A 25,517-nucleotide genomic window follows, 5' to 3' on the forward strand; every position below is an offset into this window, starting at 1 on the left:
TTAATCACTGATCTTTCAGTTGTTGAGACAGTCAGCGCCACTATTTTATTAGGCTGCCTTTACAGAGAGATGGCATGTAGTTTCCACAGAAATCTATTGCCATCTGCTGGCTGCTGTTTGGTTGCACTGAATAACAGTTCTAATGAAACACCTGTAAGCTAATTCAGAAAGACCGAATAGAAATAGAAATCAGGGAAACGTCTGGAATAATTTGGAATTTAGGATTGTTTTGGGATGGATTGTAATGGCGTATGACTTTGTATATAATTGAACAACAGATCAAAATATGCAGTGCATCTGATTTCAGTGACCCTAAAAGCTAATCCTCATTTTGTAATATAAATATGGAAGGAATGCAATGCTGCAATGTAGGTGGAGTATCTGAAGTTTCAACAAGTACTTTAAATGGGGGTGGGGTACAGAGCCATCTCTGCATTATTTGCAGGACCTTTGAAAAGATTAAAAAATAAGCACTGTGTAATCGAAAATACTACTATATGTACCTTGTAGACCTGCTTCAGATTCTTTGAAAAGCTACTCTCTACACACAAATTTCAGTGCAAATTTCGGAGTTCAATCAGGTGAAAATAGAGCAAACCAAGCTTACATATTCCACTATCCCATTGTTCTCACTTTTGGATCTTGTACCTCTATGTGTCTTGGTGCAACATTCATACTCAAGAATGAGCCTTCTGTAAGATTTTGTCTTCAAATAAACAGAATTATTAGTGAGTTGCCCACTAGTTTACTCAACATGAATGTATAGGAGAGAATATATTCATGATTATTATATGTACACATACATCATTAGGATTAGTTGTCTGTTTCATTAATGATTTTTATTGCCACAACAGTTGAATACATTGTTGTTCCTACTATTGAAAATGAATCTGATGACTCATTGTTGTGCTTTCAGAAACTAGCTCCTGGAGTCAGTCAGTTTGTTTACACCTGTGTTCAAGATCATCCAATATGGGCTAACCAGCAGTTCTGGGAAACAAACTTTTACAGTGATGTGGAAAATCAAATTCGTTCACTCTATCTTTCAGCTAAGGAAGACAATCATCCACAACACTTAAAGCAGAAAGTAAGTAAAACAATAATATAGAAATTTTAATGAGCAAAGAAATAAGCTAAACTAAATCTGTGTGAAGTCAGTTGGCATTTAGTTAAAGAAAATGTTTGATATTGTATAGTTTGTTGGGCCTTCTTGAATTAATATGCCAGGCAAGGGGTGTGTTCCTAAATACTGGAATTAATTCTTAAATCTTAAGGTACTAGTTGTAAAGAACTTGTTAATAGTGTGGACAAGATTTAAGATGTTTTATATATAAAGCAACACAACTATCCAGGATAATTCATTAATACTCACAAAAAAAGTTTGCTTTCCTTTAGAATAGATGAGTATATTATCTTAATATGCTCACAGTCCTAACATGCATTACTACATGTTTTTCTAGCTTTGGCAGCACTTTGTTCCTTCTGCTTCAAATCAGACAGCATTCCCAGACAAAACTTTACCCTTCCCTTAAGAATGTCCCCCCGCCTCCATCAGAAATGGATAGGAGATGTTGTGAATATTGGTGCCAAAGGAAACCTAAAATGCAGATTTTCCACCCTGGTGCATAAACATAATTTCCAAAATAACTCTTCCCCCCAATAGCAGTAATGAATAACTGTGTATGAGTTTAGCTGCACAAATCTTGGAGCTTACTTTGTATTGGAACCCAAAGGCTAATTCAGCTGTCATGTCTTATCTAATTCCACAACAACTTTTGTTCTGGACCATTATATCTTGCAGTATAATTGTATTGGCATTGTAATACTGTAGATTTTGTACCAGGAGCATCTAAAAGTTCCTTCAGAGGCACACAGCATTCATGAAAAATAAAAATTCTTGTCCCGAGCACAAGCCAAAGATTTTCCCTTACCAGAGGTCTTTCCAAATTTAAGACCTTGGGAGGTATAAGCATCAATCTGGTTAATGTGGGGTAAAAATGTAAAATTTTCATCAAGATGTGCAGGCATAGTGGTTGGGGAGAAAGACCACTTGTCCACATGGTTCTGTGACCATGGCTAGCAGAGGGGAAAGCAATAGTTACTGGGGGGGCATGAGAAGTGGATGGTAGTGAAAGAGTTAGTGACAAGCTTGTGTGAACATGTATGATATCCAATACATGCTTATAGAATTGTAGAGTTGGAAGGGACCCCAGGGGTCATCTAGTCCAACCCTCTGCAACGCAGGAATCTTGCCCACCGCCATCCCTGGGTGGGCTTAAGCCACAGATCTTCTTGTTAACATCCAGACACACTGACCCATTGCACCACCGTACATTGACTGCTTGTCAGACTTACCAAGAAGCTTCACAACTGAACACATGCAAGATGTGTACTGGATTGCTCTCAAGTTACAAAAAAAAAAAAAAAAAAAAGCACACTCTTTCCAGCCACTTCGTTACATGCTTCTTAAGAGCACATATGTAGAAAATTAATATGAAAATCAGCCCTTTGCTTGTGGCTTTTACAGTTACTTCAGCCACAGATAAAGTAAGTTTTCCTTCTCCCTTTCGTTGACTTGCTTTGAAGTCTTATGTCCAGTGCAGAGCTGAAAAGGCATGTCAGTGCTGCAGCATAAACTGGCTCCCATTTCGTGCTTTGTACAATGTGCCATCATTCTGTATTATGTTGCTCTCTTTCTCGCCTTTCATTTTCTAACCTTTTCCTCCCTTTTGGGGGCTCATAAACAGTGTTGTGGTATTTGAAATTGGACAGATCAAAAATATGAAGCTGCATGACTCTGGAAATATACTTTCTGCTTGTGTGACTACAGGGTCATCTTTAAACAAAGATATGCAGATTAGGCATGATAGCTGGTGTCAATAATATTATTCCAACTGTACTTCAGATATTACAGGGATTATTCAAGGTGGGTGGGTGTTATAATGATTTAAGCTGGGAAGGATATTGAGCTACATCTGGACCAGTGTGGTGTAATGGTTAGAGTGTTGGACTATGACCTGTGAGACAAGGGTTTCAATCCCTACACAGCTATGAAGCTTACTGGATGATCTTGGGCCAGTCACTATCTCTTAGCCTAGTCTACCTCCCAGGGTTGTTGTGAGGATGAAACAGGGAGGAGAACCATGCACACGACCTTGAGCTCCTTGGAAGAAAAAGTTAGTACATAAATGAAATAAGTAAGTAAAGTATAGGCATGTCCTAATTGTCCTGTTATAAAAGGAACAGGTTGCATCTTTCCAGTATGGCAAAACCAGTAAAATGCCAGGACCTTGGCAATTCTAGACAAAGTAATAGAAGAAGGCACTCTGCCATCTTAGCGTGTCAGTAGTGTTCCTCTAAATACTATAGGGACTATCAAAAATGAAGGAAAAGTCATGAACAGGAAAGTTGCTACCAATATTAACTGTACTATAGGGAAGCAACAGAGAACAGTGGTAGCAGAATTGGGAAATAGAAGCAGTTGTAGCACATACGCACACTTGAAGCTTTTCCTCATATTCTTCAGAAGTCTAAAAGGCTGATCATACAATTGTAGGTTCCTGCTGCTTTTCCTTTAAAAAATGAGGTTATGTGAAAACAGTTGCCAGTCACCTTTGCCCTAATTTCTTTAGGCTACAATATGTTGTGTCTACGTGCCATCCACTTCGTTTACAGAGAACGACTGTTGGATTTGAAATCTGGCATGTGAAAACATGTAACTTTTTCAGTGCTATAAGCTATTTATAGCTACACGTGGCTCACTGACTCAAGCACTACAGAAGATTGGACAGTATCATCTGTGCCAGGCAGTTAGTTGAATGCCAGGCAGTTAGTTCTTGAGCCAATTCATATTCACTGTGAGAACGAGCCAAGAGTTTGCAAGCAGAATGAAATCCTAATGTATATATTAGCTTGTAAAACTGCAATGAGGAAACAAACAAAAACAATTAAACCCACCAACAAGCAGATTAAATTGATGCTGTGTTGAGAGGGCTATAAGTGAATTAGACTTGCCTTCAGTATCGCTCCATGTTGTGCATTCCTTTTTCTATGGATTGTGTAGGTATGTCAGAAATAGTTCTTTAAATTTTAAGACCAGCCATGGCCCTGTGCTTGCACAAGGATCTAATTTCAGATGCAATGGAAAGTAAAGGATAAGATGGGCACGACATTTGGAAATTGAATGGTTTTTTGCAGGCAGATCCAGGTCTTGCCCCACCCCTGAGCAATGTGGATGCAAAAAGCAAAGTGCATCTTGAGACATCAACCAGTAGAGAAGCCTTTCTATAATGTTCTGCTGTCGCTTAGTATGCAGTAGCACAACTTAGAGGCAGTACGTGGGTGGTGTAGAGGCATAATTTCCCATGAGCAAGAAAACTGCAACTTCAGTACCAAATCCTGCATTGTGGTTCATTAATTGTTATTCTTTGCACAGTGTTTTTTCTTATGTTTGGTTCTTCAGCAAAGGTTCTCTTCCCCTAATAATAATAATAATAATAATTTATTATTTATACCCCACCCATCTGGCTGGGTCCCCCCAGCCACTCTGGGAGGCTTCCAACAAAACACTAAAATACAATAACCTGTTAAACATTAAAAGCTTCCCTAAACAGGGCTGCCTTTAGATGTCTTCTAAAAGTTTGGTAGTTATTTTTTTCTTTGACATCTGGTGGGAGGGCGTTCTACAGGGCGGGCGCCACTACCGAGAAGGCCCTCTGCTTGCTTCCCCGTAACTTTGCTTCTCACAGCGAGGGAACCGCCAGAAGGCCCTCGGCGCTGGACCTCAATGTCCGGGCAGAACGATGGAGGTGGAGACGCTCCTTCAGGTATACTAGACCGAGCCCGTTTAGGGCTTTAAAGGTCAGCACCAACACTTTGAATTGTGCTCAGAAACGTACTGGGAGCCAGTGTAGGTCTTTCAAGACCAGTGTTATATGGTCTCATATATAGTTTATAGGCAGCCTTTGTCCCCATTCCAAAAGAACGAAAATAATTTAAAGCCACAGTATAATATTCTACTGTCTAACCATTTTCTCCCCTAGGAGAAGAATTCTGATGCCCAGGCCCAAGAAAAGACTGCCATGGACTTAGCTGCTGAGCAGATGCGTCTGTGGCCAACACTTAGTAAAGAGACTCAACAGCAACTAGTACAAAGTGAAGAAAGTATGGTTTTCAGTCAGGCAATTCATTTTGCTAACCTCATGGTATACCTGCTGGTGCCACTGGACACCAGTAAAAACAAACTCCTAAGAACTTCAGCAACGGGCGACTGGGAGAGTGGAAGCAATAGCATTGTCACAAATAGGTGTGTAATCAGGACAACCACATTATTTTCAAATAGAGTGATGTTTATTTTGCTCCAGTGTAGATTTGACTGATTGGAATTGCTTTTTTAGCATTGCAGGCAGCGTTGCTGAGAGTTATGATACTGAAAGTGGGTTTGAGGATTCTGAGAACAATGACATTGCCAATGCTGTCATACGCTTCATTACTAGGTTCATAGACAAGGTTTGTACAGAAAGTGGAGTTACACAGGATCACATCAGGAGTCTTCATTGTATGATACCAGGTATGAAGAGCTATGCTGAAGTCTTGAAATATTTTGAGAGGGATGTATTTTGCACTGTCTGAGAAAAGATATTTTTGAAAAGAGCTTCTTTGTGTGTGTTATTTTCAGTTGACAATAAGGGTTTGCACTTCTAATTTTAGTCTGTCGGTGTCTACATAGTCATGTGAGAGCCCTATTCTGGGCTTTCTGAAAGCAGTTTTTAGAAGGGTGGAATTATTTTAGTTTGTTTTCTTCTTGCTATGTTTTGCTCATTTGCGGTGGTGTTTGCTCCCAGGAATTGTAGCAATGCACATTGAGACTCTGGAAGCTGTTCATCGAGAAAGTAGAAGGTTGCCACCAATTCAGAAGGCAAGTATTTTGGACTTTGTTTACACTATTTACATTTTAGGTATATGGCAAGTTTGCTCAGTTTTCTGTGGGGGTTTTTTTCTAATATAATTGAGGAGATATTTGGAACATTTAAAAGGATGCTGAAAAATATGAAAAATTCAACAAATAAGCAGCTTGGCTATAGTTTTGTGAAATATGAACTAGAGAAAAAGTATCAGCCAAACCTCTGAATCAAAATAAGCTGCTGTTGCATGTCCATTGTTGATTTAAGACCTATTCTTTATCGACCCACTCCCTTTTCCAGTCAAACAGCATCTAAGCAAATAATGCTTTCCCTTTTGGACTGAAGAGGCAAAAACTCTAACCCAGACACTGGGAACCTGTGACCCTCCTGCGTTGCTGAACTACAACTCCCATCCCCCACCCCCCGACCATTGGCTATGCTAAGTAGGCAACGTTGGGACTCCAACAACATCTAGAGAACCAGAGATTCCCCACTCCTGCTCCAACCCATCAGAGCCTTGCATCTTTGCCACTTTTCTAAAAAGACGGAACTTATTTTACTCAGTTCTTACTCTTATCCTAGTTGAAATCCAGTCTGCCCAGTAAGCACAGGGGCAGAGGGATGTTTCTGACCATGAATGGTGATGAGAGATCTGAAAGAGTGCAGGAAAGCCCTAGGGAGACCAGATTAGTGACTATCTGCCCAGCTGGCACACCTTATCCCTTCTATGAATGCAAACAATGTGATTGTTAGTGTGGTATAGTGGTTAGAGTGTTGGACTAGGGCTCTTTGTTAAATCCCTTTTCTACAAAATACACCCATTTTTACAATAACCTGTCTTTTACAAACTATAGCTGTAATTCCAGCTCAATCCTTTTTAGTTTGACACCTGTAGTGTACTATGTGTAACACAATTTGTGTATATATATATATATATATAAATCTTGTCTTTGGGCTCAGCCCAAGATTCTACGACCAGCTTTGCTACCAGGGGAAGAGTTTGTGTGTGAAGGTCTCCGTGTGCTTCTGGATCCTGATGGCCGAGAGGAGGCAACTGGAGGATTGCTTGGAGGCCCTCACATTCTCCCTGCAGAAGGAGCTTTGTTCCTTACTACGTACAGAGTTATATTTAAAGGCACACCTCATGATCAACTAGGTATGGTCTTCTTTATGAATGTTAAAATAAATTTTTACTTCAGAACACACTTGAAGCTAACCCGCAGTCCATTTAAGTCGCTTAAAACAAATGTGCCAGAATAGGATCAGTATCTATAATTCAACCTTCTGATTGGTATGAATTTCTGTAATCTGCATAGCTAATTAAATAACAAATTATTATAATTGTTCTCATAAGCCTTATTCATGTGTTCAAAAGAACATGTAAGGGCTTAAACTGGGGAGAACATACGTGTCAGATGCACTCACTGCACCCCAACTTTATCACATTGACTAGGTCTGAAGGGGGGCATTTAGGCACATTCAGCTGGACACATTTACAAGCCTTCCTATGATTGGGAACCTTGTATTATCTGTCGAATGCACTTAGAAGCCCCCTTCAAACCCTCCTGCTGTACTTGGAAAGACTTAGAGTGGAGTGGGGACACTAGGCATATGGAGGGAACTTGGAGGCAGCATGCACAAGCCTGCTTCTCAGTTTAAGTCCTCTTTTCCTTTGAATGCATGGATAGGACTGTAATGTGATAGGCTTCATAAAAAAGTTTTCTTGAACTGTCTGGAGCATAGACATAAAGACATATATGTGGATCATAGGCAGATGGATGGATGGATGGATGTGCTTATATGGACAAACAAAAAATGTGATCCAGGAGATTGGTCAGAAGCAATTTCCATGTCCTCAACTGTTGGGCTATGGATCAGACTTTTTAGTTTGTTATAAACAACTATCCTTTGTTCACAAGCAGTAACAATCTGAGATTAAGTGCAAGCAAAGTAAATGCTGCTGAGGTCTCCTGCCAGGAGCCAAAGGCTTGCTTGGGCTCATTTCAGCTTATGCACATTGTGAGTCGAGGACGCTCCACCCACGTAGTGATAAACACAAGGACACATGTATTTTAGGTTAATGGGCTAAAGTAGGCCGCAACTTTTATTGGTTACAGCAAGTGAGTGGTACAGTGGTACCCCGCAAGACGAATGCCTCGCAAGACGGAAAACCCGCAAGACGAAAGGGTTTTCTGTTTTGGAGGCGCTTCGCAAGACGAATTTCCCTATGGGCTTGCATCGCAAGACGAAAGCCCATAGGGAAATGCTGGCGGTCGGGAGCAAAGACTTTCGCCCACAGCCGGCCTTCAGAAGAGGAGTCTTTGCTCCCCCTGCCTGCCTCCCCCCCCCCGCCTGCCCCGGGTGATCTTAAAATGCTGGCGGGCGGGAGCGAAGCGTTCGCTGCCGACCCCCAGCATTTTAAAATCTCCAAGGGACAGCAGAGAAGTCTCTGTCCCGGGGAGATTTTAAAATGCTGGGGGTCGGGAGCGAAGCGCTGCCGACCCCCAGCATTTTAAAATCTCCCCGTGTCCCGGGGAGGTTTTAAAATGCTGGGGGTCGGGAGCGAAGCGCTGCCGACCCCCAGCATTTTAAAATCTCCCCGTGTCGACCCCCAGCATTTTAAAACGCTGTTCCGAAGGGGGGGCGGGGACACCTGCCCCAGCCGCCCCACTTCGGAAAGCTGTTCCAAAGTGGGGCGGGGGGGCGGGGACACCTGCCCCAGCCGCCCCACTTCGGAAAGCTGTTCCGAAGTGGGGCGGGGGGGCGGGGACACCTGCCCCAGCCGCCCCACTTCGGAAAGCTGTTCCGAAGTGGGGCGGGGGCCGGGACACCTGCCCCCGCCGCCCCACTTCGGAAAGCTGTTCCGAAGTGGGGCGGGGGCGGGGACACCTGCCCCCGCCGCCCCACTTCGGAAAGCTGTTCCGAAGTGGGGCGGGGGGGCGGGGACACCTGCCCCCGCAGCCCCACTTCGGAAAGCTGTTCCGAAGTGGGGAGGGGGGGCGGGGACACCTGCCCCAGCCGCCCCACTTCGGAAAGCTGTTCCGAAGTGGGGAGGGGGGGCGGGGACACCTGCCCCAGCCGCCCCACTTCGGAAAGCTGTTCCGAAGTGGGGCGGGGGGGCGGGGACACCTGCCCCAGCCGCCCCACTTCGGAAAGCTGTTCCGAAGTGGGGCGGGGGGGCGGGGACACCTGCCCCAGCCGCCCCACTTCGGAAAGCTGTTCCGAAGTGGGGAGGGGGGGCGGGGACACCTGCCCCAGCCGCCCCACTTCGGAAAGCTGTTCCGAAGTGGGGCGGGGGGGCGGGGACACCTGCCCCAGCCGCCCCACTTCGGAAAGCTGTTCCGAAGTGGGGAGGGGGGGCGGGGACACCTGCCCCAGCCGCCCCACTTCGGAAAGCTGTTCCGAAGTGGGGCGGGGGGCGGGAACACCTTCTGAAGGCGGGCAGGGGGCAAAAGTCTTTGTCCCCCCTGCCTGCCTTCCCAGGGGCTTTTAAATCGCCCCGGACAGCGGAGAAGTCCTCCGCTGTCCGGGGCGATTTTAAAATGCCGCCCGCCAGCATTTTAAGATCGCCCCGGACAGCGGAGAATTCCTCCGCTGTCCCAGGGTTTTTTAAAATGCTGGGGCTGGGAAGAAAAGCCCTTGTCCCCCCCCCCCCCAGCCTTCAGAAGAGGTCCGGGGACAGACTGTCCCCGGACCTGGTCTGAAGGCGGTTTCCCTAGGAACGCATTAATTGATTTTCAATGCATTCCTATGGGAAACCGTGCATCGCAAGACGAAAAAACCGCAAGACAAAGAGACTTGCGGAACGAATTAATTTCGTCTTGCGAGGCACCACTGTATTGGCTTAGGTATTGGGTCAAATAACCTATATTTGCAGGGGTCTTTGGAGGTTAATAAACAGTGGCAGGAGCTTGTTGATGCAAATACAACTGGAAGCTTCCCCTGATGTCACTGGGGGTCGTGCCATTGCCCTAGCCACCGACAGGGCATTGGACAGGATCCACGACCGCTGGATTCCTTTAATGGAATACCCAACAAGGGGCGGGGGTAGGTGATGGCCAAACCCCACCCACCAACGCACAACACATATCCCAGTGCCTAACTGCCAATACCAAAAAAGTTGTGGCGATTTGCTATGAGGTAGGCGAAAAACCAAGAGGCTGGTGCCAATCTGCCAAATGGATAAAAACTCCTAGCAGGCCCCCTGGGCAACCAGGGCAACCAACCAAAGTCCATAGCAAGGTCAAAGCATAAATATGACCTGGAGGGAGGGAGGGCGGGCGGGTGATCCGATGACTCCAGGGAAGCAGAATGAGGCGTGGGGCTGCTGCGACCGCTTGAATGCAGCTAGACCTCGCCCCCAAGCCAACCCTATTGGCTGGCCTGGTGGGCACGGCAGCCGGGTGAGTGGTGCAGGGGGCCGAGTACGCCCCCCTGCTGACGCGGGAACGGCTCCCGCTCACAACACCTCCCCTCTAGGAGGAGGAGAGGTTTTATGCTAAACTATGGTATAGCATGACATGTGAAGGTCCTGGTTATAGGTTAGAGCTATCTACATTATACTCAGAGGAGACCTATTGAAACTAATGGACCTAACTTAATCATGTTCATGATTTTAAAGGATCTACTCTGAGTAGGAGAAACATGTTAAAAAGACAAGAGCAACTACTCAAGGATTACCTGGATCACTCACATGAATAAAAGTAGATGGATGGATGTTTGGATGGTTGGTTGGTTGGTGGCAGATATGCACAAATAATATGGAAACTTCTTCTTGTGCAGGCAGAAATATTGAGTACGTGACCTTTATTATCATTGGCTACTAGCACAATAGTTATGTTCTGCCTCTGCTGTTGGAGGCAGTAAGTCTCTGAATACCAGTTCCTGGGAATTAAAAGTGGGATGAGTGCTGTTGCATTCATGCCCTATAGGCATCTAGTTGGCCACTGTGAGATCAAGATGCTGGACTAGATGGGCCATTGGCCTAATCTAGCAGGCCCTTCTTGTGTTCTTATATACAGGATCAAGAAGTTGGTGTTACATGTTTAAACTGAGAAAGTTGTCAATCAGTGTTTTTTGCTTGCATTTGTAGCAGTTGTAAGTTCTGAATTACAGTTCATTTATCTTATTCCTGGCTAGTTCTGTGGTTCTTATGTGGTTAGTGTTTAACTAGTTTGCCATGGGTGTGAGAGATATAGCCAGTGAATGAGAAATTAGTGAACTGGTTTCTGCAACAACTTTTTCTCCCAGAGTGGAAAGTAATTTGAATCTATATAATCCTTCACTTTAATAAAAGAGCAGAAATTAATAAAAGTACACTATTTTAAAATGTCATGAGAACAAATAATGTTAACAATTTATAAAACTGCTATATTGGGCCAATGAAAAAGTAGCAATTATTTATTTAACAATTATCTTACTTGTTAAGTGAAAATTGTAACTGTAGCTTTTTGAGGATAAGAATTCTACAGTGGTACCCTGGGTTACATACACTTCAGGTTACATACGCTTCAGGTTACAGACTCCGCTAACACAGAAATATTACCTTGCGTAATATGACTTTGCATAATTGATATGACAGTGATACACTGGATATGCCATTTATAATGTTTGGAATTCATGTATAAAAGTGTTGCCACATGTTAACACTTTTATATAAATGGCTCTTTCCACACAACCAAAAGTGCCCCACAAAACAAATTTTCCCTTTTGTTGCAAAACTGTAAACTTTGACCCACAGCCACTAGAACTATGCTTGTCATCCCATAATGTACAACTTTTCTAAATTCATCTTTCTCATGAAGATAGCCAAGTTGCTGAAATTGCAATTGAGCAATCTCAATTAAGCAATCCTAAACACATTTTTCTTGGGTGTAAGCTTCACTAAACACAGTAGGACTTACTTACTTACTTACTTACTTACTTACTTACTTGTAAACATACATATGCTGAATATCTGTCATAATACATTTTAATGTAATCTGGTGTAATTTAAGGAATAGATGTTACAAGGCATCGTGTTGGTTTATTTTTTTTTAAATGTTAATGTTAATAAAATAAATCAATTGATTCAGTTTGGTAAGCTGACTGAGGAAGTACATATTCCTTTTTTTGGAACCGATAGGCTCTTTAGCATGTCCTTCATGAAATGAGCTAAATATTTTGATAGACATTCCAGCTTTGATTATGGCTTTGACTTGGTTGCATCTTTCTTGCATCTGTGTAAGACTGATCATACATATTGAGTAGAGTATGTAAAATATGAACAGCTCTGATAACTTGAACCATGACGCAGTGCTCCTCTGACTAATATTCTTAGTGGGAGAACAAACTGTTATTCGGAGCGTTCCCATTGCCTCAATAACTAAGGAGAAGAAAATTACCATCCAGAACCAGCTTCAACAAAGCATGCAGGAAGGGCTACAAATTACCTCTGCTGTGTTTCAGGTAAAATAAAGCTGCTTAAAGTTCATAGTTTGTTGGGGTTTTTTGGAACACTCTTACTTCCTTCTGCATGTTATATTCACAATATCACCAATTCCAAAATAAATCAACTATCATGTCCCTGAATTCATTCCACTAAGAAAGTCTGCATATAAAGGCCAGAATCAAGCACAATTTTTAAAAATAGAGGCAGCCAAAGTTGTTGTTTCCATGTTTGTTCTTTAAAATAAATAAAAAGTGTTGTTGTTGTTGTTGTTGTTGTTGCTGCTTTAAAAAAAATCCCGCACAATTAAGTTAACTTAAGCCCTGTTAGTATAACTAAGGTTTTAAGGGTTTATTATTGTTAACTACTTTGGACTTCTTCTGTAGAAAGACAGAGTATAAATTAATTCAACTGAAAAGAGAGATCATTTTAAAAAAATGGAAACCATTACAACTATAATAGTTTTTCCTAGGAGCATTCCTTTTAAGGGCCACATCTGGAAAAATAAGCAACCGATGTTGGCACCACAAAATATTCATTTTGCAGAAGAAAACTGGTGATGCTCAGAATTCTCCCACTGCAACAGACAAAACCCAAACCCAAAAACAAATAAAACACAGATCCAAAAAAAGCAAGCATACTCCCCTCACAGCACGAGTGCAAGGCAGATATCTGAGGGCACCATGTTTGGTGACCCCGGGTCTAGGTACACTAGGCAGATGTGCCAAGAACACTATTTTAATCTTTGTCACACAATGCATCTGCCTCAAATTTATGACAGAAATGTAGAGTAGGTTTTCTTAGCAAGGTCACAATCTGGACAATTTCTTATGCAACATTGGATGTCATTTTCATAAATTAATAAAGTGCCATCACCTTCATTTAAAAATAGGTTGCCCATGCCTTGTTCATAGTACAATAGAGAACTTAAGCAAAATGCCCATCAAAGAGTGAAAGTGTATATGGAATGTATCCATAAACCTGGGCCATAGTTCTGTGGGGTCATGAGTTACTGTACCCGACTTCTGTTTGCCCACTTTCAGTATTGCCTATTTATTTCCAGGCCTTTTAAGCATGACAGTTTTTGCCTTCCCTTAGTATTGAAGCACCTTGGTTACAAGACATGCAAATAGGCCAGGGGATGCAGTGCCAGTCTCATAAGCAGCTTCTGTAGGAAGGAGCATTTGGGAAAGTCCTCTTCCAGGTTCCTCAAACATACTCTATTATCCTCCACTCTGTCTCAGCTTTCTGATGGCATTTACCCTGTCCATATTTCCAAAGCATTTCAAGAGAAGATGGACAGGCTTGCAAACAGTGGTACAATATTATGGAAAATAGTTTGTCATTTTGCCCAAATGTTGTGTCTGTTCAACATACCATAAATGTGACACTGATTAATCTTAATTGCATTTCAAGCAAAATAGCATAGAAATCTTCTGCCTCATTTTAATGCTTGTATTTTCTTCTCTTTGTTATTCATGAGATAAACCAAAATAACACCTTTAAATTATACCATTCCACATAGTGTTATTGTTTTTAAATAAATATATACAGTGTGTTGGAATAATAATAATAATAATAATAATAATAATAATAATAATAATAATAACAATAACAACAACAATAATAATTTATTTATACCCCACCCATCCAGCTGGGTTTCCAGAGCCACTCTGGGTGGCTCCCAACAGATTAAAAACAGAATAAAATATCCAACATTAAAAACTTCCCTAAACATTAAAAACTTCCCTATTACTATTACTGTCAAAACTCCTGTATGATTTTCTTTGATCTTATACATTTTCTTTTGTCTTTTCTAATTTGTAAGCAATGCATTACAAAAATGATTTAATTAACCATAAAGTTTATATAAATTGCTTCATAAATCAGTAATACTATTTTATAATAATATTTTAGAAACTTGATTTTATATTTCTTATATTTTATTTTACCTTTTATTTTTAATTCATTGCATCTTTTTTATACATAGCTGATTAAGGTAGCTTTTGATGAAGAAGTGGGCCCTGAAGTTGTAGAGATATTTAAGAAACAGCTAATGAAGTTTCGCTACCCCCAGTCCATCTTTAGCACTTTTGCTTTTGCAGCTGGTCAAACTGCACCTCAGATAATCTTACCAAAGCAAAAAGAAAAGAACACTTCCTTTCGGTAAGGAATGGTCCCTTTTTGTATGTTTGCTTCTTTCTTATAAATACTATTCTACATTATTAGTTTCAAAAAGGATTCTGCAATGGAGTTATATTTAAGAAGTTTTAAAATCATGCTTATAGTATGATTTAGTAAAGGAGATGCTGCAATATATGTGAGAATTCTAATGAAAATTGCATAATAATTATAATCATAATATGGAACATTATGATCATTAAGGTGGGATTTTCTGTATTTCTTGCTCCCAAATCACCTCACCAAATCTTCCTGTTGGTAAGAGAGGGACCTGCATCATGAAAATATGCCTCTGATTATTTGTGAAATACAAAGATTGAGAACATGCTGCAACAAAAAACCCTTTCATGTACAATATTCATTAGAAGGCATGGGATCACATCTGTACTTTGTATATATTCCACACATTTCTCTAGTGGCTGTTGGAGAGGAAGTTCCTAGAAGGGATAATGTCCAGTTTTTCTCTTTCAACCACGATACAGATATTTTGGTTCTTTTTTAAATTGTAGCACTCTTTCAAAAACAATTGTAAAAGGAGCAAAACGTGCAGGGAAGATGACAATTGGCCGACAGTACCTACTAAAGAAGAAAACGGGGACAATTGTGGAAGAAAGAGTGAATCGTCCTGGGTGGAATGAGGAGGATGATCTATCAGGTAAGAAAACTTTAGAGGGGCTTTTCTGTAAATATCTGAATTCAGCTAACATATTACACTCTGCAGTGTACTTGCTTCACTAAATATTAAGATAGTAAAATAATACAACTTTAGTTTCAGATGACAGTGAAATGCACACTAGTGCTACTTTGAAAGCATCAGAGAAATCAACTATGGAACAGCTAGTGGAAAGAGCTTGTTTTAGAGATTATCAACGCTTGGGATTGGGAACTATCAGTAATAGCTCTTCTCGCTCAAAAACAGAGTACTTTCGAATAACAGCCTTGAACAGGATGTATTCTCTTTGCAGAAGGTGAGCCAACTTTCTTGTTGTAATTATTAAAACCACAACCCATAAAAAATATTCCAAATGGCATTGCGTTTTGACAAATATTACAAAGCCTTGTTGATGTGAAATATTATTCATTCTAGAAGGGAAGGGTTGTAGCTCTTGCTTTGCAATCCCTGGCATCTCCAGGTAGGGCTGGCAAACACTCCTGTCTGAAATCCTGCCAGTCATGTACACAATAGTTAGCTAGATGGGATAATAGTCCCAACACAGCATTTACTTACTGTACATGCCATGACTTCTCACTATTGACCTTCAAGGTGCTTTTGGCCAAACTACACCCACCTCCCCTGATAACAATCTGGTTCTGAGCCCCAATCTTAGTGATTTGAGGTGGAGCAAACTCCTAATGACTTCATATAGATGCTGATTAGCATTGGGGACAAAATGGTGTACCATGGCACTACGAAGTGTAAATACCAGGAGGCTGAAGAGCAGTCACCCTATGCTAATCTCTGGACATGACCTTGTAAGGTGGAACAGAGCCACCATAACAAAGTGCTACTATGCCCATCCACAGAGTTGGTCCAGAAGAATACCAGTACAGGCCTGAACCCTGGCCTAAACCCAGAGTGGAATGGATCCAGATAATCAGCCTCATTCAATAATGTCTGCAGTTCTGCCACAATCCTCTCAATTATCCTCCTCCCCCACCCCAAGAAATATTTGAAGCTGGGTAATAGTTGTTACAATTGATTGGATCCAGTGCCTGCTTTTTCAGTAGTGGCTGCACCATCATCTCCTTTAGGGCGGAAGTCACTTCCACCTTTATGCAACGAAGCATTGAGCACACCCTTGACCCACCAATTCAAGACCCCCAAGCAGAATGTCACCAGTCACAATGGGCAGCGATCCAGAGGGCACATAGTTGGACACAGCCCTGCAAGTACCTCATCCATATCATCAGGCTGCACAAGCTGAAACTGATCCCACAAACACTGGACACTTCAGCTGGAACTGGAACAGTTATTGTAGCAATTAAATTGCTCTCAAGTTGATCAACTTAATCGTCAAAATGATGAGCCAGAGGCTCATCCCCACCAATTAGCAAGACCAGATTCTGAATTCTCCTGAAAAAGCTGTGCTGGATGGAAGCAATATGCTTCTGCACCTAAGAAAACAGAATTTGCAGGAAATAGAAATTGTGCCAATCCTGCAGGTAGCTAATAAAAGCATTTGGTTTATCATTTGGTGTTTTCATGGTATTCTGCTATTTTATTTTATTTATTGCTATTTTGCTCTAGGTGGTTTGCCTGTTGATGTATAGAAAATCTATATAGTTGGTTCACCTTAAAATACATATACACATTTGTAAGTTTGTATAGAATTGTGGAATATGTTCAAGAGTTGGGGAAGGTTTGGAGGATGGGTGTTACCATTCAGCAAGCCACTATCTTTCTGCAGTTGCCAGAGTCTACCCAGCCCCTTTGATAGCCTTTTAGAGACCTAGAATTTCCCATCCACAAGGCTTTAAAGCCCACATGTGCTTCGAGGGGCTAGCAGTGTTCATCAGTAACAAAAGTTGGACAGATCTGTTTTTGTTCTTTCAGGTCTCTGTAAACAGGCTGTTTATTGATCATTCATAGATTTTGTTTGCACAAGGCTTGCAGGGAGGTTACATGACATCGACTTAAGTGTTGAGCACTCTTTCTGATTTGAATCAAAGAAAAAGTTATACGAAGTTGCATCAAACAATTGCTATTCTACAATTTATAGTGCATTTTCCCTTCACTTTTCTTACCAGTGGGGGGGTGTCAAATGAATTTTGCAGTCAGCCCTGGGAATTTATTTTTCAGAAACGTAAGAGCTTTACTTTCCTTAATGTCATACAAGACCATACTGTGCATTTCTCAAAACCAGGAAATATTCATATAGATTAGAAATGTAATTTTTAATCATCTTAACTTTTATGTAAATGACTTTAGACACATGTTCAAATTCACCTTATTTAAAAACATCCGGAGTCCCTGGAATCTTTTCTCTTTCGGCCAGGGTTGGAGTAGAATCTGAAGCAGCTGCGTTTCTTTGTTAACTTGCTCTATTTTTTAAATAAATTATATAACTAGCAGTTTGCTTACTATCATTTCAGAGCTGTTTAAATGGATTTTGATGCAAGCCAGAGTTGGTTCCTTGTCAGAGCCAAAGTACTGGCAGTGTTTAGTGTGTTAAATTAGAGCATCTAAACATTCTTGCTCATAAAAAGTAAGTGCCTGTAAACAATCAGTCTAGGACAAGTATGAAATGTACCATGTTGTTTCTTTCTGTGTTGCTGTAGTGACCCCCTTACTGCTTTCAAAGGAACTATTTAATAACACTTAATCTTAAAATGTAATATAATAACATGTTAAGGATCGTGCTGTGAATAATTTATGTTGTTGGAAAGTATCCGCAGGCTTCCTCATTTTCACTTGCCATGGCAAGTGTGCCACCTTCCTCTGGTAAACATGATGAATGATAAAAGCCTTCTTTCTGGCAGTTGTGCTGTAATCTCTGCTCTCTCGCCCAGCTCTTAAGATTGAGAAGAAGGCTGTGGGCTGTTTGGCAGCTGCTGCTTGACTAAGGCACCCAAATACAAACCATCAAGCCCTCCAAAAGTTGGAAGGGCGTCTTTCTTGGCTCTGGCTAGGCAGAGATGCTCAGGGTGATAGCAGCAAAGCTTGTAGGAGAAGAGGGAGAGGGAGAAACAGTAACCTGGCAACCCCTGTGTTTGGCTTTACTATCAAGCCTCATCAAAAACCATATCAACTGTTTGTATCCATCAACGATAAAATGATCAAGGAAGAAAATAATAAGTAAACCACTTCATGTGCTGGGATAAAACATTAGTTATTTGAATTAATTTGTGTACAGTACAATTGCATATTGGGCAAGGTTCAGTTCCAAGAGTTCCTTGTAAAGTGGTACCTCAGGTTACATATGCTTCAGGTTACATATGCTTCAGGCTACAGACTCCGCTAACCCAGAAATAGTACCTCGGGTTAAGAATTTGCTTCAGGATGAGAACAGAAATCGCGTGGCAGAAGCGGGAGGCCCCATTAGCTAAAGTGGTGTTTCAGGTTAAGAACAGTTTCAGGTTAAGAACGGACCTCCGGAACGAATTAAGTATGTAACCAGAGGTACCACTGTATATATGAAAATCATGTATACCCAAACCCTTGGCTCCACCCAATGGCTAACAGGTGAGGGGCAGAGAGAATCCCCCATACTCCCAGAGCCTGTGTGCCATGCAGGCCTTGCCCAGCAAGCAAAGTTTTAAGCAAAGCTTAAAAGCTCTTTTCACACTGGGTAACCCAAACCTGCTCAGTGCACAAACTTAGAGGCTAGGGATGGTTGTGCAAGAACTCTGATGACCCCACAATATTGGGTTATCCAGCGCATAACGAGCTCTCTGTCTTGTTTGAGGTGCAATGTCTGCTCAGTGTACCATCTCTGGGGTGCTCGTGTGAGATTTCACAGGATGGCAGATGGCAGACCTGGTGCAAGAAGAGCTTTTAAACTCTCCACCTTGCTTGGATTTAACTTGAAGTTTCAACCAGCCTGCTTCCATCTGTGTATAGTTGAAATCACGCAAGTTAAATGTATGTAAGATGTGATCATACTGTACTTTAAATGTGAGCTGTAAATACAAAAATAAATTAATATAGAACTTGATAAATTCTGATGTTATCATTTCTATTCAATATGCCAATTTTTACAGTTCAGCTCCATAGTGGCCTACCTCACTGTAAAATAATAAAAGCAACACTATTAATTCAAAGCAAAAAAAAAGCACAAAACCAGGAAGAGTCAATATGAAAAAGGGAATTAAAACAACTCAAAAGCCTCATAGGACAGAAATGTTTTAATTCCTTTTAAAAAGGATCCCTCACAGGAGGGAATACTACAACGGGGAAGGAAGGCATTACTATTTATAGGTGAAGGTTTTGCCTCTGTTAGTGATGGGGCAGGCAAAAGAGACCTTTTTATGCTGAGAAACAAAATAATGTGGCGTAAACATTTCAAAAATAATGTTCTTTAATTATATCCCTAAATGATGTAGCAAAGAAAGGTATTCATTTTGACTATATGATCAATAAAATTATAAAGGGAAGTTGGATGCTATGCTTTAATCTTGTTATTCCCCTCTTCTTCTGGATCATTGGAGATGGCTCAAGTGGGTAGAACTGGAGCTAGATTTAGAAATGCAAACTTGGCTAACATGATTGGTGGGTTTTGAATTCACACAGTATCTGATTAACTGAAACATTTGGAATAAGTAAGAAGTATTCCTCAATCACATCTGTTTTCCTTGTAGCCTGGTACCACAGCTTGGCTTATCTGAACCATCTAATTCTCTCTCTCTCTCTTCCCCCCACCCCCTTCTTATTGATTTAGCTATCCAGGGCTACTAGTGGTACCTCAGTGTGTGCAGGACAGCAGCCTGCAGAGAGTAGCTCGCTGTTACAGACACAATCGCTTGCCAGTGGTCTGTTGGAAAAACTCAAAAACCAGCACACTTCTGCTTCGAGCCGGTGGCTTTCATGGCAAAGGAGTTGTTGGCCTTTTCAAATCTCAAAATACACAAACATCAGGTGAGTGCATGTTTCACTTCCAGGATATTTTGTGGGAAAGAAGTGTCTTTAATATAAGTTTACACAGTCTGCTTTTTATTATGTTTTTCTAGTTTTTGTCTTCCCAAAATAATGCCCCATGGTATCATAGTGGGTGCCAGCCATGCAATTTAACATTTAGGGCAGTATTCAACTCCTTTGGGTCATCAGTGAGGATTTCCACTTGTGCAACAGGACTTCCTTCCCCAATGTACACCCCATGCTTTGTCCAGATCTGCTCTAGAGGGTGGGATAACTTCTAGAAAGATTTATGAGTCACACTGTGAAAGTGGGGAGTCCCATCGCACAAGTGTAAAAACAAGAGACTTACTTAGTGCTACGTTGGACACAAACCATTATAAATACAGGGCCATCTCTTGTATTTCTCCCCTTCTCTCTGAAACATTGCAAATATTTTCATTGGGGCTGATAATTAAAATAAAAATACTTAGGAGCATAATGGAATGAATGATGGGCTGAATTGCTTATGCGTTCTTGTGAAGTGTGTTCCTTCTGAAGTGTCTTAGAGAAACCACCATCAGGAAGTGGATACTAGAGGTTATAGACATTCACTAAAATGTTCATCAAACAAGAGAATAGCATGGAAGTTCAGTCCTACAGCACTCTTATTTATGATGGCCTGTACCATGTTGTCATGGAATTATGTGGATACCAGTGCCCCCCAACCCCTGGTGCCCTTCAGATATTTTGGACTTCAGCTCCCATCAGCCGCCGGTGCTCAAGAATAATTGTGGTTGTAATCTAAAGCACCAAAAGAGCTTTAGGTTGGGGAAGGCTGCTCTGCAGTACCACTCTAGTAAGAAGCATACAGAATGCTTCTCATTCACTAGAATCTGAGGGGTGGAGGCATGCTGCAGCCTCATCTGGCATTCCCCTGGGGTACAAAATTCCTGTTCTGCCTTTGTGAGGCACAGAGCCAACATAGAGATGAACCTCAGAGTTCATCTAATTTGGAAAGGAGGGAAAGGGCTTATTCCTGAGATAAACATTGGTGTTGCTGGCCTGCCTGAACAACTTGCCCTATGGAATTTCTGAAGAGGACAGTGGATAGAATAATTCATAGTTATGCACAAGTTACATAAGCGGTGAATCATTCAAGAGTTCATGATGAGGATAGATGTTCATGGCTTAAATACTTCAGCATAATCCTATGAATGGCATACTACTTTGTGTGAGTTTGTAAGTAAAATACATACACACAATAAATGAATTTTCCACAGTGGCTCAGCAAATAATCTACAAAGCATAGCTGTGCAAGTTTGTGTGGGTGTGTATTGGTATCTACTTTCAGTATTTTAAAATACTAGATTACATTACTCCTTAAGCTTAACTACAAGAGTTGTGCAATTTGCAAAAATAAAACATGGCAGCAGAGGTAGAACTTTGGCTTCACCCCAATAGAAAACCACCATACTAAAATCACATCATGTGTAGTCCAAGGTTTGGTGGTTACATAAACAGAACTATGCACAAATAGAGACTACCCCATTCTCTACACTGTTTGGGGGGGCCTCAATGACTGGGCTTGCGGGAGGTTGGGAGAAGGGGGGGAACGGGTGGAAAGGCAAAGTTTTTAAATGGGAGAATAGGAATGGGGAAGGAAACAAGTGTAAAAGGGGCCTGGAGTAAAAGGGGTCTGCCTCTAAGAACAAAACTAATTGTGGAAAAATAAAATGGGTGAGAGCCTCATATGAGGATAACTGTAAAAAGAAGGGTATTTTCATGAAGTAAGCAAACATGTTCCTCTCTCCAGAAATCTAAGTTCCAGCCACTAGACTCAGTCTTTGCCTGTATTTTTTGCAACCCTATTAATGAGCTATACCCAGGAAGTATTTTGGGAGTAGCTTTCAGCATAGCAAAAGTGACATCCGTCATTGGCATGTTATCCTTATTAATGTGAGCAGACATGTTTCTATACGTGAAAAGGGAAGAAATTGCCTCCATAGCCATAAAGGAAACTATATATGGGGGCATGTTAAGTAAACGTCCATAATGAGCATTTTAAAGGTAAAGGGACCCCTGACCATTAGGTCCAGTCGTGACCGACTCTGGGGTTGCGGTGCTCATCTCGCTTTATTGGCCGAGGGAGCCGGCGTACAGCTTCCAGGTCATGTGGCCAGCATGACTAAGCCGCTTCTGGCAAAGCCAGAGCAGCGCACAGAAATGTCGTTTCCCTTTCCACCGGAGCGGTACCTATTTATCTACTTGCACTTTGATGTGCTTTCAAACTGCTAGATTGGCAGGAGCAGGGACCGAGCAACGGGAGCTCACCCCATCATAGAGACAGCAAAAAACCAACAAGAAACAAAGCAGCCGCAGACTCCTCTCCAGGAACATGCACATTAATGTGGTCCTGGTAAGCCATTGTTTGGCGTGTAAACAGGCCTGTTTTAATGGGAGAGTGATGGTATCCTGTATTCTGAAATCAAAATTATTGCCACTGCAATTTATTCTTTGTATATTATACTTGTGATCACAGAAGGGTAATTTGTACTTTCCATTGATACTTGGAGGTAGGTTGGTGATCAATAGTTTAATCAAATTTTATTTGTTGGGTGTTTTTTTTAATACCAGAATATATTTACCATTTTCTCAACATTCTTTATCATGTCTGGAACTTAGGAGTAATATTCAGCTATCTAAATAAGAGCATACACTGGGTAATACTTTCACTTCAATGACATGAAACATGCTGTATAAAGGATCGATATAATTTATTCCCTCCTTTGTTTGCATAGCTCCTACATCACTAGAATCATCAAACAGCATAGAACAAGAAAAATACCTTCAAGCCTTACTGAATGCAATTTCTGTCCATTGTAAAATGAATGGCAATACTCTCACTGTCAGGCCAACAATTGCTTTGTCTCCAGGTAATGTTATGCTTTTATATAGCTATGCTAAATGTAAGACCAGTCTGACTGTGTTATTATTTATTTTGTTTTGTTTCCTAGTTCTATCTCTATATTCTCTCAGTGTGCCGTTGTTTGAATGGTTCACTGTCCACATAGATGACATGTCTGGTTTTTGCATATAATTTTTTTGTGTTTTCTGCATATAAATTTTTCAGGGTAAATTTCAAAATTAAAATGACTTAAGCAGAATTGTTAATCAATGAAATTCTATTCCATATAGGTGGAAAAATGTACAGTGCTTATATCAAAGTATTAGAAATTTATGCTGAAGAAATTGAATACTTTTCTTTCTCTAACGAACGTAGAAATAGGGTTTTTTTAAGCAAAGAGACTAAAATGTAATAAGCTTTTTGTAGGTAGGTCTTGATGAAGTCATTAAGAAATGCATTAATATTCTATTTCAGTTGTCATGTGATGAAACCTGATAGGGTTCATGCAAAGGTAAAAGCTGCTGTCTTAGACACAGGAGCATGCAACTTGCCAAGTATGTCCATTTGGCTTAATCAGTTGGTGAAATCAAGTGTATCTAAATTCTGGCTTTTCTCATAACATAACACCATCACCAAATTGTGCATGCCTTGCTTCATTTGTTGTTAAATACTTTGATTGTGTTAGCCATGCCTAACCTTCTGTGATGCTGCAAATGTATACTTTTTTAATTATGTGTAATGTCTCTTAAATGTTGTAAACTAGCAACAATTAGATATATAAGTCATAAAAAGAACATTTCTGTGTAATTTTAAAAAATACCTCTTGGGCCTCAGGTCAGGATAACAAATAGGTAATGTCATCTTGCATGATACTGTACTTTTAATCTCTCCATTCTTTTTGACTGACTTTAGGCACTGAAAGGAGGGCTTCAAGAATGTCCACTGTGTTTAAGCAGGTAGTGCCAGGACAGTTGGATGTAAATCTATCCAATAGCTTTGCCCGAGGAGGTTAGTAAGACTAGTTCAAAGCCTACACGGGGATGTAATATGAAAATAATGGTAACATTTGAGGAATTGCTATTGCGTTATCCTTCCGTTTCTCAGTATAAATCAAATACTACCAACTGGTCTACCAAACTCCACCTGATCTACTTTTGAGAACAGGCTTACCTTTGCTGAAATAGAAACTGCACATGCAAATAGATATGCATGCTCTTTAGCAGATGATGGGTGCCACCAATCCTGTTGTGGGTGGAAAATTAACTGAGCCCATGCAGTCATTTACACACACAGAACCTAGGCGGCAGTTGCAACTGTTTAACAAGCTGGTATGGCCATGCAAATATGTGCACACACACTTCTATGAGATGTGGATATCTCCAGTCCAGTGTTTTCACTTCAGATAATAGTTGTAAATACTACTGGGCTTCAGGCAGTTGTAGCTTCTGATTGGTACATAAGGTAGCTCAAAGGTGAATTGTGAAGAGTATTGCTTTATTTCAGTTACTTGTATCACAAAAATAATGTATGAACAAACTTGTAATGATGAAGTAAAAAATACTTTCCCACTTTATTATTATTATTATTATTATTATTATTATTATTATTATTATTATTATTATTTATTATACACCAATAATTATCTTCATTTACAACCTATATTGATCACTTTGAATTGTATCACGGCCAGTCCAGATTCTCACTTAACTGAGGCTGTGCAGTCAGCCGAGTGTTTAAGTGTAAATATTCCTTTGCATAAAGTGACGCATGCAGAAGCCGAAGGAGTATGCTTGTCAGTCTTGAACGTGGTGATATAGAATAACCAGAACTGGAGTATTAAGTACTGAGAAGAGTGACACTTTAAATCTGAAGTTAAATATATCTTCACAGGTGTCATTGGAAAATCATGTTCTAGCAACTAATAGATTTAGAAACTAATAGAAATTGTGTTTTAAAATGCAATACACCCTTAGCAATGAAGTGAGAGTAGAAATTGTAATGCTTTGTATTACTGGTTATATACTGTGGAAAAGTAAGGAAAGTGCTGAATTGTGAAGACAGTAGTCTGTCTAATGGCTCAGCCCAATTACTCCAGAGTTCTTGAATTTAAGGCAGGTTCATCTGATATGACTAATGTTCTGGACTGAAAAATGACAGTACCAACTGAACTGCATTAAATTGAGAAAGCAAAGTGGGATTGTGCACAAGTACATGGGTGTGTTTTACACTGGTCATTAGCAAAGCCTATTAGTGTATTACTTGAGTTTATGAAACAGTTTGTGTGTTACTCTAAATCAAGGCTTAGCAATAAGTGGACCTTCAGAAGTCTAAGCAAGCCATTAGGCTCTCATGCTGCCAGGAGCATTTCAAAGAATCTGTACTTAAGTGTTATATGTTAACTAGGAACAAAGCCTAGTTGCTAAACAAGCCAACTTCATAGTGCATCATTTGAATTTTGCTTGTTTAGCAAGTAACTACTGTTTGTTTTAAACTAGGATTCCTAGATCACTCACCTACCTATTCTGAAACTGAAATCTTTGGAGGAAA

The 25,517-nt window shown here is 40.8% G+C and overlaps 1 protein-coding gene across 2 annotated transcripts in view; it reads left to right on the plus strand.

Moving 5' to 3' along the window:
• SBF2 (SET binding factor 2) overlaps nt 1–25,517 on the plus strand; it is a 224,057-nt gene that overhangs the window by 168,829 nt on the left and 29,711 nt on the right. The window contains exons 18-29 of one of the 2 annotated variants that reach the window (XM_081194537.1): nt 917–1,087; nt 5,043–5,305; nt 5,397–5,569; nt 5,844–5,917; nt 6,864–7,059; nt 12,223–12,350; nt 14,321–14,496; nt 15,021–15,166; nt 15,281–15,479; nt 19,890–20,086; nt 22,864–22,998; nt 23,883–23,978. In XM_081194537.1, coding sequence (XP_081050663.1) covers nt 917–1,087; nt 5,043–5,305; nt 5,397–5,569; nt 5,844–5,917; nt 6,864–7,059; nt 12,223–12,350; nt 14,321–14,496; nt 15,021–15,166; nt 15,281–15,479; nt 19,890–20,086; nt 22,864–22,998; nt 23,883–23,978 — 1,954 coding nt within the window. The remainder of the gene's footprint in view (nt 1–916; nt 1,088–5,042; nt 5,306–5,396; nt 5,570–5,843; nt 5,918–6,863; nt 7,060–12,222; nt 12,351–14,320; nt 14,497–15,020; nt 15,167–15,280; nt 15,480–19,889; nt 20,087–22,863; nt 22,999–23,882; nt 23,979–25,517) is intronic. The other variant, XM_081194538.1, reaches the window with a different exon arrangement.

Source organism: Podarcis bocagei (genome assembly GCF_964188305.1).
Source record: "Podarcis bocagei genome assembly, chromosome: 1".
Lineage (NCBI taxonomy): Eukaryota > Metazoa > Chordata > Lepidosauria > Squamata > Lacertidae > Podarcis > Podarcis bocagei.